Below are 18,479 nucleotides of genomic sequence, written 5' to 3'. Positions count from 1 at the left end.
TACATATATATGCTATAAATGTAATATAAGATGATGTGACACTACGCAAATGATGTTTGCAGATCATTTGAAATACACGAATTGCGAATAATGCTTTATGTGTAAGCAATTGAATATATTAGAAGTGTGATATAGTATGCACTCAAAATCGAGTCACAGACGAGGTATACGAGGTATGCTTGCATATCTCGTCTGTGACTAAGTCATTCAATTCATTGGGTTTTGACACAGGTGGCAGTACAGTACTATGTCGAATAGATACCAGAGATGCCAGATTCAGCACCCGGTGCCCTACTCAAACATGGAAGATCACGCGTACGTGAGCTCGTGAAGTTTCGGAAAGTCGACAAAGGCAAACTGACACATGCCCTCTTTCTCGATTATTCCGAAGCTGCCCGAAGTAATTTCGGAAGTAATTTGCTAGTACACTATTTGTCAGAAACAAAAAGAAAAATAAGAAACGTCTTCGAGCCGGATACTCGCATTTCCGGATGTAAATGTTTTGCATAGAAATATTCGTGGTAGAGAACAGTCGTGTACATGTGAATGCGCCTCTAGTTTGAACGCTTGATGCTTGTACCGAGTTTCCAATCTATAGTCGTATAAATCGTGGATAAACATTGGTTTCGCGTTCTTGTGTTTGGTTGGTGTCACGTTCGTTGCATGCGTACTGTGCATTTTCCGGTGTAGCGTGATAAAGTGAAGACAGTAGAATGATCTAGACTCTTCGCAAAAATGCTTGGTATAATTGTATCTGGTCGATTTGTAAGTGTGAATCTTTTTCGTGATAATGAATACCGAAATTGTGTTTCGTTTATGTTATCAAATCGACTGTTTCATGTAAATAAACTATTTATGTTTAATATATAAATGCACATCTATAGGATTTGTTTGAATAATCTTTTGTAATTTCTCATTTGTTTATTCTTGTGTTTTATTCTTACTAGGCTTTGATAATACTCTCGGTTTACCCAATTTTTTTCATCATTAACATGTCACAAGCATCTCAATTTGTAATTTTTGGTGAACAAATCTAACGTACATCTTTATATCTTGCAGGTACAAACAGATTTCCAACAAATAGGAGATAATCAGTTTTTGATAACAGTACCTGATGCAGATAACATAAATCATATTGTGGTATTCCTTACAGGTGTTATACCATTTCCTGATGGAGCAGGTGGTGCAGGTATGTATCATATTGTTACAATTATATGTATACAAGCTGTATTCTATAACATGCACAATTTTTTATAGCCATTTAAAACTACTGTAAATCTAGTAATCTATTAGTACAATTATTGTATAATATGTGGTCTTGTTTGAAAAAACACATTAAGGTGCCCTTGATTTTGCTTTGACAACAATTTTTTAAATTTTTATTATTGTCATTTGTCGTATAATTAATATCAACAAACTTTTTCAAAACCTTTTTATCAAATGGCTGTAAATGGTTGAAAAATTGTGCACACCTGTATAATGGTGTTTATGTAAAATTAATTAAAATTTAATTTTTTCAGTATATTTCAGTTGGCCAGATCCAACAGCTCCACCAAATTGGCAATTTCTGGGATATATCTCGAATTGTAAACCATCAGCCATATTTAAGATATCAACATTGAAGAAAAACCATGAATTTGAGAATAGTAATTTAGGAATTTTTGGAGTGGGAAAGATTTCCCATGTAGCGCAAATAGGAGTTTCAATTGAACCTATTGGGGTCATAGAGCAGCAAGCAGCTACAGTGTCTCTAGCCATATCAAACTCTTTCTTGGAATTCGTTCAAAAGATGATTACCAGCTTTTTGAATTATGTATCAAGTTTTTCAGTGACTCAGGCACAAATGACACCAAATCCAACTGAAAATTTTGTACCACTGTCTACTATCCAAGGATGGTATGAAACTTTTGAGAGAAGGTTGCAGCAAAATCCAAATTTTTGGAAAGCATGATGGGAAATTGCGACTAACCGATTCTCATTAGTTCATTTCCATTTTGCATTAAAGCGACACGCCAATCTTTATTGTACACGCTTTCTTTCGCGAAAGAAAGTTTATTGCATACATAAATTACCATTTTTTATATTTTCATCAGTATGATAATAATAAGAATATGTACGATGCTATCGCGTACTATATATAGAGTTTGCCACCTCTAAGCTTTTTTACGCAATATCGACTATGTTTATATTGTAAAAGATAATTGTATTTATGAATTTTGAATTTATCATTATCAACTACACAGCTAGTGTACGGTTTTCGTTGCGAATGTTCTGCGATTTATGAAAAATGCACTTGCAATAATGTAAAAGTAAAATATAAATATTAAATTTTTGATAACGCAAAACTAATATACAAATCCATTATTAGTAATTTAGAAAACGTATGTGTCAGCGTTCATTTTATTCGAATTTCGATGTAATTGTCACGAAAATCTCTATGGTGGAAACTGCAACAAGTGCAGCAGCAATGTTTACCATACAGCTCTGTATTTTTATGAAAAAACAAGGTTACAATTCATTGATGCATGCTTGCATAATAAAATTCCCTCGACGATATTATATCTATATATACATATGAATGTATGTGTGTCGTGTGTATATATATATATATATGCATGATACATCAGTGCACCCATCATATGCATACAAAATGCATGACCATGGTTATATATAACCCATGGTAATAGGTGTTTTCTACTTTGTGAAGTTCGATGTTAAATATTAGCAATTGTTAAAAGGAAATAGACTATTGGTAATATAACGACCAATGACAAGATAACTTAAAAGTTCTCTGTGAAAAAGTTTCGTTTGTTGGAAATCGTTTAGAAGAAAATGCTTGAGCAATGGAAAAGCGGCTTGATTTGTATTATAGACTAATCTGTCAGTGTAACTTTCACATCGGACTGAAGGAGTATCTTTTATAAAAATTAATTGGAAATCGAGTAAGTCTTGACATTATTGTCTCGTTAGAGCTAAAGAAAAAAAAACAGTCGATTTGATTGATGAACATTGTGTGCGCGATGCTAGCCATTTTTCCGAGCCGTCGTAACGAAAAGTAATCGTGTTTGAATTCAGCTCGCATGAGATTAGTTACGGAGTCGTTCATCCCGTAAGCTATCTGCGTACGTACTAAAGAATTTTAAAGATCTACGTATTCGACAAAATCGAAATCAACGGCATCGTATCTCTTTACGGGGGGAATGGATGGCCTCTGTGTCGAGTAATGTCCTTAAACTGTTTCTTCTGTAAACGACTGTCTATGGATTGTGTATGAAGTATCAGAACGGTCATTGGATATCGTCCATCGCGGAGAAATTTCGCAGTCCAAGGTAAGGTATCGTCGCTCGCTGTCTATCGTCGTTTGCCAGAAAAATTACAGCCTTTACGGTTGCTCTGCTTCAAAGTGCTTCGTGTGTTTTTAACGTTTCTGTTTCTTCTAACGTTACGTATAATTCCGTTTAGTTTGGCAATCGTCTGTAATCGAATAACGTATAGAGTTAGTAGTGCCGCGTGTAGTTGTGAACAAGTATACATAGATTTCAAAGATTTTGCTAGTTTTGCGGGATTTTAATTCGTGTATTTTGTTTACTCGCGATATCTGATAAATCTGCCGTTTAAAGTACCTCGAAAGCCTCGGTAGCATTGAAAATTTACCACGAAATACGTGTTGGTGTTTCTGTCGTAATCATTGATTCTTTAAGTGTTAAAAGAGAAACTTTTATTCTGTGCGTTTACTTTCGTTCCAAAACATTTTCGTATGTGGTATATTGTTCTAGGATGATAGAAGTCGACAAGTGGTAACAAATCATCGTGGCATTCATTACCGTTTCTTTACATCGTATCAGTGACACATCTGCTTGTGTATTTTATTGCTTCATTCGGGGTGATCGCAAATTTATGATCATAAGTCGCGATTTCTGCGATAGTGTTTTTACACGATATGCTCGTCAAACGGTAGATCGCGAACGACACTCCAACTATTCGTAAATTTGCGATGACGTGTACTAGTAATTATACAAGTCCGTTAAAACACCTAAAATGGATATGTATGGTGTAGTTATGTCATTGGGATAAATTGTAACATCTGCCTAATATAAGTGTACTTTAATGCATAGTAGTAAATCTATATGATTAAATTTGAGAAGTTCAAGTAATCTAGCCTCAGGTTGTATACATAGATGATGCGAATAAGGTACGATTCACAAATAAAATTTCTCACCTTTGAGAAGAAGAATGAAGTTTCTGAATGATATGTCATAGAACGGAGATGGAGAATTCAGAAGAGCCAACAAGTTTGCAATCTATCTGTCATATACATGTTTCGGAATTGTTTCCAAAGCACACAAATCTTGAATGCGAAGATGAAACACTCGCAATTCCATTTACTCCTCTGAGTGGAGAATCCATTGTAGCACTTGGACGTACATCGGATGGAGTGTTGGCTCTTTCTAATTATAGACTTTATTTACAATTGAGTCAAACGTGCTACAATATACCACTGGGTTTAATAGAACAGCTAGAAGTTAAAGAGATTTTCTTCTTACATATCGGTTGCAAAGATGCACGTTCTCTGAGGTACGATGTTATTTTATTTATATAAACTGTATCTTTGTACATTAATATCAAATCATTCGCACTTTAATGTTTCAGTTGTGCCTTTTCCACGAATGAACATTGTTTAGAATGGTTTAAGAGACTACATAAAGTGACTTATCCACCTAAAAGCATAGAGGATATATTTGCTTTTGCATATTATGCTTGGTCTATCGAGGAAGGCAATGATTTTTCTAAGCTTGGAAAGGACAATACTTCCTATACTGCTACCTTTAACTCAGAGGTAATTAAATCATATGGTACATTGTAATTTCATTAAATTTGATTATTTTGTTGCTGTTTCTTAGGTGGAACGACTGAAATTTAATTTGCATGGTACATGGCGTATTAGTCAAATTAATAAAGATTATCGAATGTGTCCATCGTATCCACCACTGCTCTTGGTTCCTGCTTGCATTTCCGATGCTATTCTGGATATGGCGGCCAAGTTTCGTAGTTCTCGTCGAATTCCTGCTGTTGTATGGAGGTATTATGGGAAAATAACTTTCATATTATTTCAAAATATTGTTTTCTTTAATGTTGCTTCTCTTGCTTTGCAGACACGTGAACAATGGTGCAGTGATAGCACGAAGTAGTCAACCGGAAGTCGGTTGGCTCGGTTGGAGAAGTGCAGAAGATGAAGCTCTTCTGAAGGCCCTTTCACATGCATGTTCTTACGATAAAGGTGAATCGACGATGGTGGATTCTCCTATTACTTATCCCAATGCTGGCGTCAATGGTACTACAACAAATAATACCAAAGTGGGTATCGAATATTACGAATGAATTTGAAGCGTTTCTTTCAAATCATAATGCGTTTTCATTGTTCAATAACTTTTTTGTTGCTTCGGCGTCTTTATGTCTTTGTAAACTAAAGGGGTTTCCCCGCAAATAAATAAATAATGCGTTACTTGCAGAAAGTTTTAATCGTGGACGCCAGATCATACACAACTGCTGTGGCGAATAGAGCGCGCGGTGGTGGGTGCGAATGTCCCGAATATTATCCCAGTTGCGATATACAGTTCATGAATTTACCAAACATTCATTCTATACGGAAGAGTTTTCACGCATTGAGGCAACTTTGCGCATCAAATACAGATCAACCCAAGTAAATGAATATTCCATTTCATTATACATTTCGTATAGATCATACTTATAATCTGTGAGTTTTTTTTTTTTTAGACATTTCTGACGAATAATTTTCTTCTGTTTTGCAGCTGGCTTAGTCTATTAGAAGGGACACGGTGGTTGCAACATATGTCTGGATTATTACGTGCAGCAGTGACTGTTGCATCTGCAATAGAAAGAGATGGTCGACCGGTATTAGTACATTGTAGCGACGGTTGGGATAGAACGCCTCAGATAGTTACTTTAGCGCAGATCCTCCTTGATCCGTATTACCGAACTATGGAGGTATGCCGAAGGTACTCCCATTTACTCTTTTTGTTCGTTACAGAACAGTCGTTTTGTTATTCTGCTTTATCGTCGTCAGGGATTTCAAATCTTATGCGAGAGAGAATGGTTAGACTTTGGACATAAATTCGCGGATCGTTGTGGACAAACAGTTGGTTATGAAGATCTAAATGAACGATGTCCGGTATTTTTGCAGTGGCTTGACTGTGTACACCAGTTAACCCTAAAATTTAAGTGTAGTTTTCAGATGTCTCCGGCGTATCTTGTGAGTATATTGACATAATACATATTTACTATTTTCATCTATTTGTTTGTACATACGCAAATGTTTGAAATACGTGTCGTTCAATTTCTGACGCTACAGCGCTAACACCGTTTGACTCATACTCGATTAATTTCAGGTGAAGTTAGCACAGCATACGTATTCGCAGCTTTTTGGTACGTTCCTTTGCAATAGGAGACAAGAGAGGCTACAACTGAGAATACGGGATCGTACATTTTCAGTTTGGCGCTTCCTGAATTCCAGTTCGTTCGTAAATCATTTATACACGCCTTTAAAGAATGAAGTAGGATATTTTTCATCTAATATAACAATATATATCAGCGGTTGTAATAAATTCGTAATACGATTATTCATTTTATTTTGCTTTTGACAATCCTGTTACATTTATACTTTGCGTACGCGTAGCGCATATTTGAATGTACGTATGTGATTGACGATTTTTTGTTACTAGGTATTATGGCCAAGTTGTAACGTTCGGGACCTTGTTTTGTGGGCCGAGGTATATTTAGGTTCTACCGAATCCTCTCTAGATATCAGGGATGATAAACAGAGAGTAACGATGATAGATATTGAGAGTGGTGAAAGCGAAGAACCACAGGGACAAATGACTAAAACTCGATCGTATGGGGATCTTATGCACACTCCCGATCACGCGGCCTACCTGCACCGTAGACTCAGCGACCCAAGTATTTCGGTGGAAACGTAATCACCGTTTTTGTTTTTCATATATATTAATAGAGTAGTAGTAATGTACATAAGACAAGAGAATAAAGCGAAAGTGTCACCATTAGTGAGGTAATCTGATTTAGAAAGCGTAAACGTAGGCTTTCTTTGCGATTTGTTTGAAAGAAACTATTAGAGCTATCGATTTTAAACTTTGTACATTTGTACTTTGTATAATTATGCATGTTGCAGTACTTCATAAGTTTTGTCAAACATCAATGATACAGAGAATGTTGAGAGGGCTAGTAATTTTGAGTCTTTATCCCTTGTTGTGGAGTGGCTAGAGAGTAGATTACATGCTTGTGATCTCAGGATAGACTCGCTCTGACAGTGTTATAAGCTCGATAGCTTAATTCAAAGTCTTATAACTCCGCCATTTTTTAAAAATTTTGACAATTACTTTGTCAACACTTGAGAACTCCAAGAAAATACACGCAAGAAAGGATCGATATTTGAGAAGTTCGAGATTAGATTATACATCTCTATACGAAATTAATACTTTATCGTGCACTACGTATGTTTTTCTCCCCAAAAATTGTGATGTAGCTTGTGATCGCGTCGTTCGTAACGTCGTTACAGAAAGTTCGATTCTCTGACGCTCGATGCAGAAACGGTGGAAAAGGATGTAAACGACGACGTAGAATGTAAGACTGAAAACGAGAAAAGAATTACGCCAGAGAACGAAGACATATCAAAGCAATGCAATAATACGACTGAAGTCTCGAATGACTCGCCAGCGAATCCATCGGTAGAGAGTTCAACGGACACACTAATACATAGCAACGATTTTTTACTCGGTACTAGCACCAATATCGCGTAAGTATTACATGCCGTGAAACTGGACCGAGCTCGAATTTGAAAACTACATACTTGAAGCTCAGGTCCGAGTGCGAGTTCAAATCTAAAATTCAATCCAAATTCGATTTGAACAACGAAAAGTTTTTGTCGAGTAGCAGGTCGCAAAAAAACTCGCCGCAGGACATCGTTTTGCCGTGGATCGAGACAAATACCAGCGGTCGAACCGTTTGTTCTTGTAATCGCAACTACAATCACAACTTCAACGAGGGCAGCGACATTAGCGACACCAGTGTGCCACTGATATCGAGAACACCCAGTAGCGTTTGTCCAGCATCCCCGACTCGTCAGGATATGATGCCAGATAATCTTGACAGGTTAGACGACGTCGATGGTCTTCCCGTTGTACATTGCGATGTTCAGATGCGTGTGCAACAGATTATCGTGGAGCATAAGGTACGTAAATACACTTTGGTTTGCATAAGATAAGCGGAAATCAAGAGAACAAATAAAAAAAAAAAAAAAAAAACGTTTGTTGAACGAAGTCACGAGTCTGCGAACGGTTACGGTGTTTTGTGTCTTGCGGTTTTTCAGCTAAAGGAAGAAGCGTTAAAGAAGGAATTGCATACGACAAGGGTGGCTCTGATCAAGCAAGTTTGCAATCATAACGCGGACACTGATCGCATCGACGATATCGTGAGTGTTTTTAAAGACGTTGCTGAATGTTTCTCGGGAGAAGAATAATTTTGATTCGGCTTGTTAAAGAATAATCGGAGATAGCCAGAAAAAAAGGAAGGTATTGCTCGTGTTCCAGAGATCGTTACCTGATTCGGTGGGAAGTGCTGGCGATCACGGGGAATCGTTACCATCGGATATGTCTTGGGAAGCTGTCGAAGAATTGGGTCCTGCTCCTACTCTTTGGGTACCTGACCATGCGGTAAATCGATGCATGGGTTGCAATACAGAATTCTGGCTCGGAAGGCGCAAGCATCATTGCAGGTGAAATAGAACATTTACTGCGAAATTGACACCCGCGTGCTGCTTGATTTAGTCTCATGGAATTAACGCGTACACCTACAGCGTAATGTTAAAACAAACCTTTACGATACATCAATGTTGTTCTGCTAACGTCGTGCCTTCGGAACGCACCGACAACAGTGACAAGTTTCGTGTCAGCCAGTATACAACAACCCCGCACGTTGAAAATGAATTACGAAAATTATTATGGCTATGGCCCCTATAATGGTGTTGTATCTGTCGACGTATCATTGTCTCTGTTTCTCTCGTAGATGTTGTGGCAAGATATTTTGTGCGGATTGTTCGGAAAATTCAACGCCGTTACCCAGCGAACAACTGTACAATCCCGTGAGGGTCTGCAGTGATTGTTTTAACCGAATTCATCGACGTACAAGTCCCTGCCAGTGTAACGCTCGTCATCAAAACAAAGGCGATAACGACACGGAGCTTACGTCGAACTCTGAAAGCTTGATGACTTGTCAGAGACCGAAGGGTTTAAACGTGACAAAAGACAGCTGTTGTGACAATTTGATGCAGATTGCGCATCAGAAAGCGCAACCACCGGTCACAGCAGCCACGGTAAATTGAAAGCTCGTGAGAAAGAACGACAAGGAACAACAACGCAGCATTCGGGTTTCGATTTGGCTTTCGACAGGACGATGTTCGAGCTCGGAGAGTATTCACGAGTGGTCCCGGCGTGCGCGATTATCGGGTGTTTCAAGTTACACGCGGAAGTTGTGTCGTAAATCAATATGGTACAAGTGTCGCACGATCGCCGCGCTAAATTCTACGAGCGATTTAATATTTATTGCTAGTGTAATAATTTGTACGAAGAAGTGTATAGCATCAAAGAGAAAACGAGTCAGTATACGAGGTGTTGTATATACGTTAGGAGTAATTCGATCCAACGAGACACCTGGCTTCTTTGAACGAGACTACTCAAGTTTCCCCGTTTTTAGGAAATCTTTTTATCCTCGTGAGGTACAGTGAGGCGGAGGCCGAGGAGCGTTTTGGATAGGCTGTGACTGACGTCTAGTTTTAGACACCGTACGTGGTGCGATCTTAATTAATTGTCGATCGAACGATGGAACAACTCGTTAATTAGTAGTTGGATTACGATACGAGTAACCTGTATTTGTATATTGCCGCTGTTTACGAGAATTGGAATATTAAATGTCATTATCGTATATGATCGTCTGTCTGTCTGTTACTCACTCGTTTTACACATTCGCGCGCACACAGACAGAGTATAAATATCGAAACGCAGAACGAATTTCCCGATCAGAAGCCTGTCTTCAATCCTGTGAAATTCTGGAGCGACGACGAGGCGGTCTTTAATATTTGCGTCGCGTTTTTTATTATATCAACTTCTCCCTTTGTGTCGTCCGCATTCTGAAACTGTATCAGTATGACGAGGTATGTTGTCACCACCCCCGCGATCTAAAACATAACGATGTATGCACGTGTTCTCTTGCGCGGATACACTGTACGACTATATTTTTTCTGCGCACGAGTACTTTGTACATACGTCCTTACCGACGTTATCAGCGTTCTGTCCAAAGAAAAGAGTCCGCACGCTGAAAATTCAAGTGGTCGATGCAATAGTTGAAGCGAAAATATTTCCAGTTGCTGTCGATCATCCGCTTTGAAGCTAGAGGAAAGTAACTGACTAACGAGAACCGCCGTTCTCTTTCCCTGAAACAGAATATTCCATGACAAGTTTGAGTCCATTTCTATGTTCGATACCCATTCTTTCCCTTCGTCTCGTTGCTTTTCACCTTACCTCCGCAACAGTGGAATAGCTGGGTTGAACGATTATCAACATCCTAGATACATGAAAGATACACCACATACACTGTACTATCAGATATATCCATTCGTGTTTTTCGTTTGCTTGTAAGATCAAGAAGTATGGCGTGATGATTAGGTGCAACAAACAAGTTACAGTAACGGCCAGTATCACGATGCCGAACGTACTGTTTATAAGAGAAACTACATCGCAAAGCGATGAATGTATCGTTATTAATTCGGATATACCGTTTACGTATGGTTCGTTTTCTGTAAATAGACGGTTGCATGAAATTTTATAGAAACAGTATTCAAATTCTACTGGAATAGACTTACCCACCGTTCAAATTCCGAGAGTGTCGATAACTACCCAATCTGTGCGGCACAACGTTTGATGTTAACTTGCGAACATCACTGGCTGCCGTTGTCGCTGCATGATTGGCGCATTATTAACCAAATAGACGCGTTTTCATCGATATAATATGCGAACGTTAACCCCTTAACGCATAGAAAATTTGTGGCGAATATTAAATGACTAAATGACACTAAACTTAACATTTTTCTTTTTACACAAATAAGAAAATGCGTCGAGTCGACTTGTATTATTTTTTATGAGAAAATAACACGAATTTGGAATATATTTACAAAAAACTTAATGGGTTAATATATATCATCCTAATGCCTCAAGGGGTTAGACGGGATTAACAAGTTTAATTGAAAGCCTCGGTTTCTGTTTTATTTACCTATTCCAACAACAAATTTTCCGGATTGATCGGCCGTGCTGCCACTATCAAACAGACTTTCGAGGCTGTTGTTCAGATTGACGAATCTTTGTCCCACATTGTACGTCGAAACAGTGTATTGAATTTCCGTCGAAATGATTACGGTGTACATGAAGTATAGGGGCGCATAGTTAATAGGACCTTTACCCATCGTTCTGTTGTCTTTCGTTTTGCGATCCCACGCATAAAAATCAAGACCCGAGTTGAACCACAGATACGCGATGTTACACACCGTTAAACAGATCGTGAATCTCCGTGACTTTTTCGCCGGCGATACACCGAGTTTTTCATCCACCTGAAATTAACGTTTGCGATCGTTTCGATTTTGTACGGGGAGAAAAAAAACAACAAAACTTATGGGGACCAGTCGTTGCCCCACCTCGATTAATTTATTTATGACGACTTGAAGGTATTTCCACCGAAAGGGTGAGCCAACGATGCAAACCACGGTTAGGCTCATCACTCCGAGGACATCGCTGCACGTCGCGATTATTGCTGTTCGCGATTTTAGTCTGGTGCTGTACTCCCAGCCATCTTTCAAATCTCGCCACAGGCCCCAAATTTCCGAACCGAGTAGCAGTATTAGTACGCAGAAACTACGGAAACGATCAATCGATTAAATCATACCGACGTAAATTCGACGACTCAGTTTCATCATTTTCGTTTACCTGTAGACAAGATCAATGATACTTAGGCGAGCCTGACATCTTCCAATAGTATGCGCGACGAATCTAACTGGAATCAAGCCGCATAGTTTGCCAAAGTAATATATTGGGAAACTTGCTCGATAAACACCACTGCGCGGCATACGTTTATCCTTTTTCCCTTCTATCTTCGCTTCGTTACCTTGCATCCGTTTAAGCAGATTTTCTAGAAGCATCCGAGAATCATTTTATTCGCAAATTATTCGCTCGATCGCGTTCGAGGAATTCCCTTTTCCCAACGCATCGATCAAAAAGGAATTCTTTTAGATCGATCGCTTTAAAAGAGCAAACATCCACAAATTCGGTTTTACAAGGCACGATTTCACCGAGATCGTTGCAAAATTAACCCTAGAGTAGTCTGGTAAATATTATACTAATAAATATGCTTATAGACATGTTATTCGTATTTATTAATTGCTCACATTTTTATTTATTATAATAATATAAATACTATAGTATCGACAATTGTCAATATTCTAAAAAATATTGAAATGATAGAAAGGAATCTTTTTTTATTTTTATTTCATTCTCTTGTATCACTTGTTCGGGGTCTGGCAAACCCCATCAAACAAATTTTGTTAACAATGTTTAGTCAGAATACTGAAGGGTTAACTAATGGTGGATAAAACAAAAAAACAGTACTCGATTTGCTCGTGGTGTTTCTCCTGTCTCCGTCGTCCCATCGGATGTGCATCGTGGTTGCAGCGTGCGCGCAACTTCCTCTTTTACAAACGGGTTCCGTTTCCGTAGAATCTCAGAATATTCGTGACGAAGAGAGCATCTTACGGTCGAAGCACGATAAACGCGAAAATAACGAGTGACGGAAAGCGAGAAACGCAGCTTTAACGAATACTCGACGTGTACTCGACGCCAGAAAATGTGTTTGCACAATGGAGATATGTTCTTAACGATTTTACTTCTTCACCGACATTTATGAGGGTACGAGTTTCTCTTTCTTTTTACCCTTATAGATATTGCATTCTCGCTCCACTAAACCTTAGCCACAACTACATAGATGCATTTATCCTTGTCAGATCGTCGATAGATAATTATCATTGATTGTCGCGTTCTTGACGCGATGTTTATCCTCTTGAAAAACAACACGTTTCTCATCGTTATACACGTAGTAAATTCTTCGTATCAACTGGCAGCATCGAATGATTGCCAGCCAGGATAATTGGCGGGAAGGGTATCATTTGGGTAGCGATAATGAAAAATTACGGAGGATCTAACAAAATGAAGTACCATGAAACACGTCATAGAAAAAAGTCAAGGTTGTATCTAGAGTAAACAATGTGTATTCGACCTCTTGTAGGTTTTCCTTCCTCCCACTCTCTCCTGGACGGTCTGCTTTCAATCAGCGCCGTGTCCTTTCCGATGAAACGTCGCGATAGTCGATCGCGACGGTATCGCGATGTTTGCAACGATATTCGATCAAGCTACTCGTGGAAACGTGAGAAAGAGCACTCATGTTCACAGTCTGTAGCTGCCTTTTTACGAGACTTAACGATCGATCGTCTTATCCATCCATTCCTTGTTGATTCTGTGTATGAATCATCGTTTCATCTTTCCTTGGTCTTTGTTCGTTTGTTTTGCAATTTTTCCAAGATCAAAGTGCTTATAGACCAGAGAGGATGAGGTTCCAATAAAAAGGAAAGGTATCTAAATCGCGTTGAAAGTTTGTTAGGTATTGCTAGAGTTGACGAAACGAGTCTATCGACAATGAAAGACGAAGCGAACGGTACGGAGGGAAAAGGTTTATGTTCTTCCTTACTTTTTGGCGCGAACGAATCACTGATTTGTAGTGACAACTAGCGGAGATTATACGCAACTGTGCAACATCTTCGAGGTTATGTTCGTTGAATTTTAGTGTCAGTGTGTGTTTGTTGTGTCGAATGTTAACCTAAACGTTTTAGCAATCACGGAGAAAAAGGATGGAACGTAACGAAGAAGAGTGGTCGTTGGAATGTTCCGACGAAGAGAAGTACGAAACGGATGGAAAAGTAAGCGACATACCGTGCCTTTCTGCGCGCTTTACTCGTTCTTCTCTCTTTTTCTGTCTTTGCCTTCCGTTCGTATATAGAACGAATGGAGCTTGAAACCCGACGATATATTAACGTTGATCGAGGCTCTCGAAGCTAACAACAGGGTTTTGGAGCTAGAGTGGAAATGTCCTGGTAGAAGAGGTCCTTCTCCCGTTCTTTCAAACAATCGACAACAAGATAGTGGGTCGCAGGAGTACAAGTAAACATAGAACATCGCGTTGTATTGTAATTTTTTGTCGTGTTCTGTTATTATCTGTTTACAATTTTCGTATTTCTAGGACGCAAGAAAAGTCGGACTTCGACTTTATGGACGAGATGTCGTCACCGAGATTACCTGTTCGCAGAATAGGTGAAAGTACTCCAAAGGGAAGTGCCAAAAAGAAAACTGCTAGTTTTAATGGCGTACTATCTACCATGATGCGGCATCGCAGATTGGAGCAACAGGAGATTAATTCAAGCCCGAAAAAGACCGAATCGCCTGGACCCAAGACACAACAGATTTAACTATTTTTTATTAACATCTATGCTATTTATCCAATTATTTTAATGACTTTTGTACCATTGAACGAATTTATACGATTCCGCCAAAAGTTTGCGATAATTATTACACAGGGTATCCTATGCAACTAGATCGAGCAATAGTTTTAAAACAGTACAAAATGGAAAAAATCATTTTAAACAGAACTGTAGAGTATAGATTGTAAAAAAATACTGCATGTTATACAGAGTACCTAGGCCATACGTACACTTGTAAAATGAAACAATGTGGTTTTTTTTATGGAATATCTATAATATTTTGATAACTAAATCGAGCGTTTGTACTATGGACAAACGTAAAGCGTCCTGGTGTTGACATTCTTTATTTCCAACAAATGGAATAGTACGAAACAGAAATGGGCGTACGAAAATATTTTGGTCGTTCGTTTCACGAATCAGTCGCATTTCCCTTGTGTGCCAGTCTGTTGAATATTTTCAGCCCACGCTGGGAATCCTTTGATATCGTAAATGAAAGTACCCCAAACGATGAAACAAGTACATTGCACTATGATAGAGTAAACAGAAGGGCCGCAGCCAGCTGCCATTAGCCATTTAGTTGGAATCCGACCGACGATCGTTATGATCGCGTTTGGTGGTGTTCCAACCGGTAACCGAAAGGAATACGAGCACATTATAGTTGCCGGTATCATTAAGTATATCGGATGTATCTTCATCGCTACACACTGTAAAAAACAAAGTGAAATACCCGTGAAAGGGGTAACGATGGTCACGCGCTATTGTTTCGGAAATTATGGCTTACCATTTGAGCGATAACAGGTAAAGTGATGTTCGCGATGCCGACGTTCGAAGTAAATTCCGTGATAGTGCCATTAAATATGCAAATGAGAATAAGGATCAGTTCAGAGGGCAAGGACCGTAACGGTACCAAGGCATCTCCGATTCTTTTGGCCAAACAGGAAGCGATGCTGCCTTTGGATATCGCGAATCCACCGCCCAACAGGAACATCAAACTCCAAGGCATTTTTGATTGAATCACCTCCCACGTAATCAATCCCTCTGAAGGTTTCTCGGGTCTTTTAGCAGCTATGAACACGAATAGACGTATGAAAAAAATGTGTCGTATTCTTTTCTTTATCGAAAATTGATTTACGATAAAGAAAAGAAAACTGATACAACTTGTTTCTTACGATCTTTACTGAAGCTGTAGATAAAACTTGGGTCTTTCGGAATAAAGAACATCAGGATAGAGACCAATATAACTGGCGTCGAATCCCGGATGTCTCTGTAAGTAAATTCGCGTTCACCAGTTTAACGATACCGTGCGATCGATGAGAGGACAATTTCAAGACGAAAGGAAAAAAAATTAAAAAATGGAAGTTTGAAATCACAGATAAAAAAATATTTCACATATCCGTAATCGCCTCGGACCATCCGCGCACAAAGCCGGGTTTCCGGAATATCCAAAGAAATATACAGATCACGAAAAGGATGGCGACTGCTGCTTCGTGAAACGAAATAATACCTAGTTCCTTGTATCTCTCCTGTATCACCTGGAATAAATAACTAGAGTAAATTGCTACGAAAATTAACCGACGTCTGTTAGGTCGGAAAATAGGATTAAGATTAAAGAATTGCTTCCGGTAATACTGTATTTATACTGTTTGTTACCCGGTTAGTAATTGCCTCTCCTTCCTCACCGATAGTTGCTTCTTTTGCGTCTTTGCTTTGCGGTCTGAGATATCCCATGAAAGTTATACGAAGATAAAGCCACGTTATAAACGAATTAATGACCATTTGGGGGATATTGGCGGCCATCCACTGCGTAAAGTTGATGCCCTCGGCGGTAGGGAAAGTGCTTTCGTATATTCCCTTAAACGTAAGGTTGGTGCCCGTTCCCACGATGGTCCCTGTTCCGCCAAAGGTCGAGCAATACGCGGCAGCCATTAAGTAGGCCTTCGTCACCTTCGTCGGTTTCATTTCTCTGTGATTTACAGTAAGAACGGCGTATTTTCTTGTTTATCGATACCTTTCTATTAGTCTTTTTTTTATATACTCACGGTTCTACTTGCGGGTGTTCCGGGTCCACCGGCATTTTGTCAAAGATTTTACAAAGTCCAGCCTATGGCGTGGAGAACGACTCAATTAGACAAGTTGCTTTGATGCATATGTTTAAATTAATTCGCCGTGATGATTGCAATGTTAAACCTGCTCTAATTCGTGGAGAACAGCAAATATGATTGGTACCATCATGGCGGTGGCTGCTGTATTCGAAACCCACATAGATATGAAAGTCGTCACAACGCAAAAACCGGCGAGTAATTTTGCGTGAGTACAGCCAACCATCTTCATTACTCCGAGAGCGATTCGTAGATGCAGGCTGCTATGTTCTATGGCTACCGCAAGAATCAGGCCCCCTATGAAAACCATTATGGTATCGTTCATGTAACAGCTGCATGTGTCCGCCGTGCTCAGTACTCCTAATATCGGAAATAACACCAGCGGGATAAGGGAGGTGACTGCCATGGGGAAACATTCGGTGATCCAATATCCACCCATTAGTAGTACTACGAACGCGCATCTAACTTCCTAAGAATATCGCGAGTCAATGTTTTATCATTCATCATGTTTGGACATTTTTCTTCTTTTTCTTTTTGTTAATTAATTACGTACCGGAAAATTGTAAGCCAAAAGGAACGCTAGCAAAAAAATTGCCCACACTATGGCGAACACTATTTTCCAGTAGATTTTAAAGAACGTCAACACGAGCAACAAATTGTCTTTACGCTCGTTTCCTCCTTCTTCTTCTTCTCCCTCGACCATGTTTTATTCGTTTTTATATTTATAATTTGTTCTATTCAACGGTTCGTCGAAATAAAAATTTTTTTCATCTTCGTTTGCACGATGTCGGCGAGTGACATTAAACTGCTATTGTAACAGACTGTTTGCTCGTATCTAAGCACGTAATTCCTCTATATACGCCTCTTTTATAGACACTCTGAATATGGTCGAGCGTGAATTTGATAGTTGTTCTGTTGTTTCGTCAAATTAAATAATTTTCTTGCCTGTGATCGAATTATCGCATTATTCTAGTTTACCACAGGATAGTAAATCGCGCGTTACCTTGCGCCAATATTTTTGTGATTTTATTGGAAATACCACAGACGAGGTATACGAGTAGACCTTTCATCCAATTTAATTTTATGGGACTCGAAACCCCATTACTATTTTCGTGTCATTCGCAACGTTACTAACAGATTCAGAAATTAATTTTAATCCCTTCCATAGTCAACTAACATGTATTTACGCAAACACTACAGCTGTTTGCCTATCAATACTAATTCAGTGAATAGTCTCTCAACTGATCGCCATCCATGAGAAGAGGACGCTAAAATCATCTCCGAATTTTCAGGTCGGTATGGCAGTCAGATTGGGCCAGGAAAGTCCATAAGGTGAAAGGTCTACTCGTATACCTGGTCTGTGGTGAAAGGTCTACTCATATATGTACCTGGTCTGTGGTGAAAGGCCTACTCGTATACCTCGTCTGTGGAAATACTCATACGCGACATTATCAATCCAGAAAAGAATAAGACCGCAGCGCTAAACGGGAGGAATTATAATTGAATTTAGCGATCGTCAATTATTTTAAACATAATTTCAATCGGGATCGACGTGCAGACTTTAATTCGCGATCGTAATATTCAACGACTCGCAAGAACTAAAGACGTTGCGTAGATGCGTAAATTTAACTAGATTAAATTATATTTATTTCTTTGTAAATACATTATTGCGAATAGAATGCTTAAATAATAACAGTACTCTAATAACGCATTGAAACGGT

The 18,479-nt window shown here is 38.9% G+C and overlaps 5 protein-coding genes across 10 annotated transcripts; 3 read left to right on the top strand and 2 right to left on the bottom strand.

The window, feature by feature from the left end:
• The first annotated feature begins 620 nt into the window (after positions 1 to 620).
• LOC143347470 (protein OPI10 homolog) lies at positions 621 to 2,522 on the top strand. Of its 2 annotated transcripts, none has more exons than XM_076776663.1 (3): positions 621 to 765; positions 1,060 to 1,189; positions 1,521 to 2,522. In XM_076776663.1, exons 1-3 carry the CDS (start codon positions 736 to 738, stop codon positions 1,949 to 1,951), a joined length of 591 nt encoding a protein of 196 aa, XP_076632778.1. In that variant the 5' UTR covers positions 621 to 735; the 3' UTR covers positions 1,952 to 2,522. The 2 variants fall into 2 exon arrangements, with proteins under 2 accessions (XP_076632778.1, XP_076632777.1); XM_076776662.1 differs by having other exon boundaries at positions 621 to 840.
• A 188-nt stretch (positions 2,523 to 2,710) lies between these two features.
• LOC143347469 (phosphatidylinositol-3,5-bisphosphate 3-phosphatase MTMR4) lies at positions 2,711 to 10,013 on the top strand. Of its 4 annotated transcripts, XM_076776658.1 has the most exons (16): positions 2,711 to 2,942; positions 3,076 to 3,329; positions 4,261 to 4,575; positions 4,651 to 4,837; positions 4,902 to 5,080; positions 5,154 to 5,355; positions 5,511 to 5,701; positions 5,811 to 6,006; positions 6,086 to 6,271; positions 6,408 to 6,572; positions 6,741 to 6,991; positions 7,592 to 7,828; positions 7,963 to 8,263; positions 8,402 to 8,503; positions 8,622 to 8,806; positions 9,097 to 10,013. In XM_076776658.1, exons 2-16 carry the CDS (start codon positions 3,271 to 3,273, stop codon positions 9,410 to 9,412), a joined length of 3,072 nt encoding a protein of 1,023 aa, XP_076632773.1. In that variant the 5' UTR covers positions 2,711 to 2,942; positions 3,076 to 3,270; the 3' UTR covers positions 9,413 to 10,013. The 4 variants fall into 4 exon arrangements, with proteins under 4 accessions (XP_076632773.1, XP_076632775.1, XP_076632772.1 ...); XM_076776660.1 differs by having other exon boundaries at positions 2,711 to 3,329; positions 7,966 to 8,263; XM_076776657.1 differs by having other exon boundaries at positions 2,711 to 3,329.
• A 90-nt stretch (positions 10,014 to 10,103) lies between these two features.
• Positions 10,104 to 13,605, bottom strand: LOC143347472 (gustatory receptor for sugar taste 43a). The gene is given in 8 exon segments (XM_076776664.1): positions 10,104 to 10,264; positions 10,361 to 10,519; positions 10,608 to 10,882; positions 10,953 to 11,030; positions 11,335 to 11,689; positions 11,774 to 11,990; positions 12,063 to 12,264; positions 12,741 to 13,605. Coding segments are annotated over 8 exon segments (1,497 nt in total). The 5' UTR covers positions 12,793 to 13,605; the 3' UTR covers positions 10,104 to 10,105.
• Positions 13,606 to 13,854: 249 nt separating this feature from the next.
• On the top strand, positions 13,855 to 14,897 carry Pa1 (PTIP binding protein Pa1). 2 transcript variants are annotated; one of them, XM_076776600.1, is made up of 3 exons: positions 13,855 to 14,082; positions 14,182 to 14,342; positions 14,422 to 14,897. In XM_076776600.1, the coding sequence occupies exons 1-3, from the start codon at positions 14,065 to 14,067 to the stop codon at positions 14,645 to 14,647; spliced, it is 405 nt and encodes a 134-aa protein (XP_076632715.1). In that variant the 5' UTR covers positions 13,855 to 14,064; the 3' UTR covers positions 14,648 to 14,897. The 2 variants fall into 2 exon arrangements, with proteins under 2 accessions (XP_076632715.1, XP_076632714.1); XM_076776599.1 differs by having other exon boundaries at positions 13,857 to 14,101; positions 14,422 to 14,894.
• Positions 14,898 to 15,054: 157 nt separating this feature from the next.
• LOC143348339 (protein I'm not dead yet) lies at positions 15,055 to 17,461 on the bottom strand. The gene is made up of 8 exons (XM_076778428.1): positions 17,312 to 17,461; positions 16,847 to 17,227; positions 16,699 to 16,760; positions 16,310 to 16,622; positions 16,049 to 16,191; positions 15,829 to 15,923; positions 15,441 to 15,724; positions 15,055 to 15,363 (listed from the first exon to the last, which is right to left on the bottom strand). The coding sequence occupies exons 1-8, from the start codon at positions 17,459 to 17,461 to the stop codon at positions 15,076 to 15,078; spliced, it is 1,716 nt and encodes a 571-aa protein (XP_076634543.1). The 3' UTR covers positions 15,055 to 15,075.
• Between the last annotated feature and the right edge of the window lie 1,018 nt (positions 17,462 to 18,479).

Source organism: Colletes latitarsis, chromosome 11, assembly GCF_051014445.1.
Source record: "Colletes latitarsis isolate SP2378_abdomen chromosome 11, iyColLati1, whole genome shotgun sequence".
NCBI lineage: Eukaryota > Metazoa > Arthropoda > Insecta > Hymenoptera > Colletidae > Colletes > Colletes latitarsis.
Note: the sequence above shows the minus strand (reverse complement) of the source record. Positions and strands in the feature narration are given on the sequence as shown.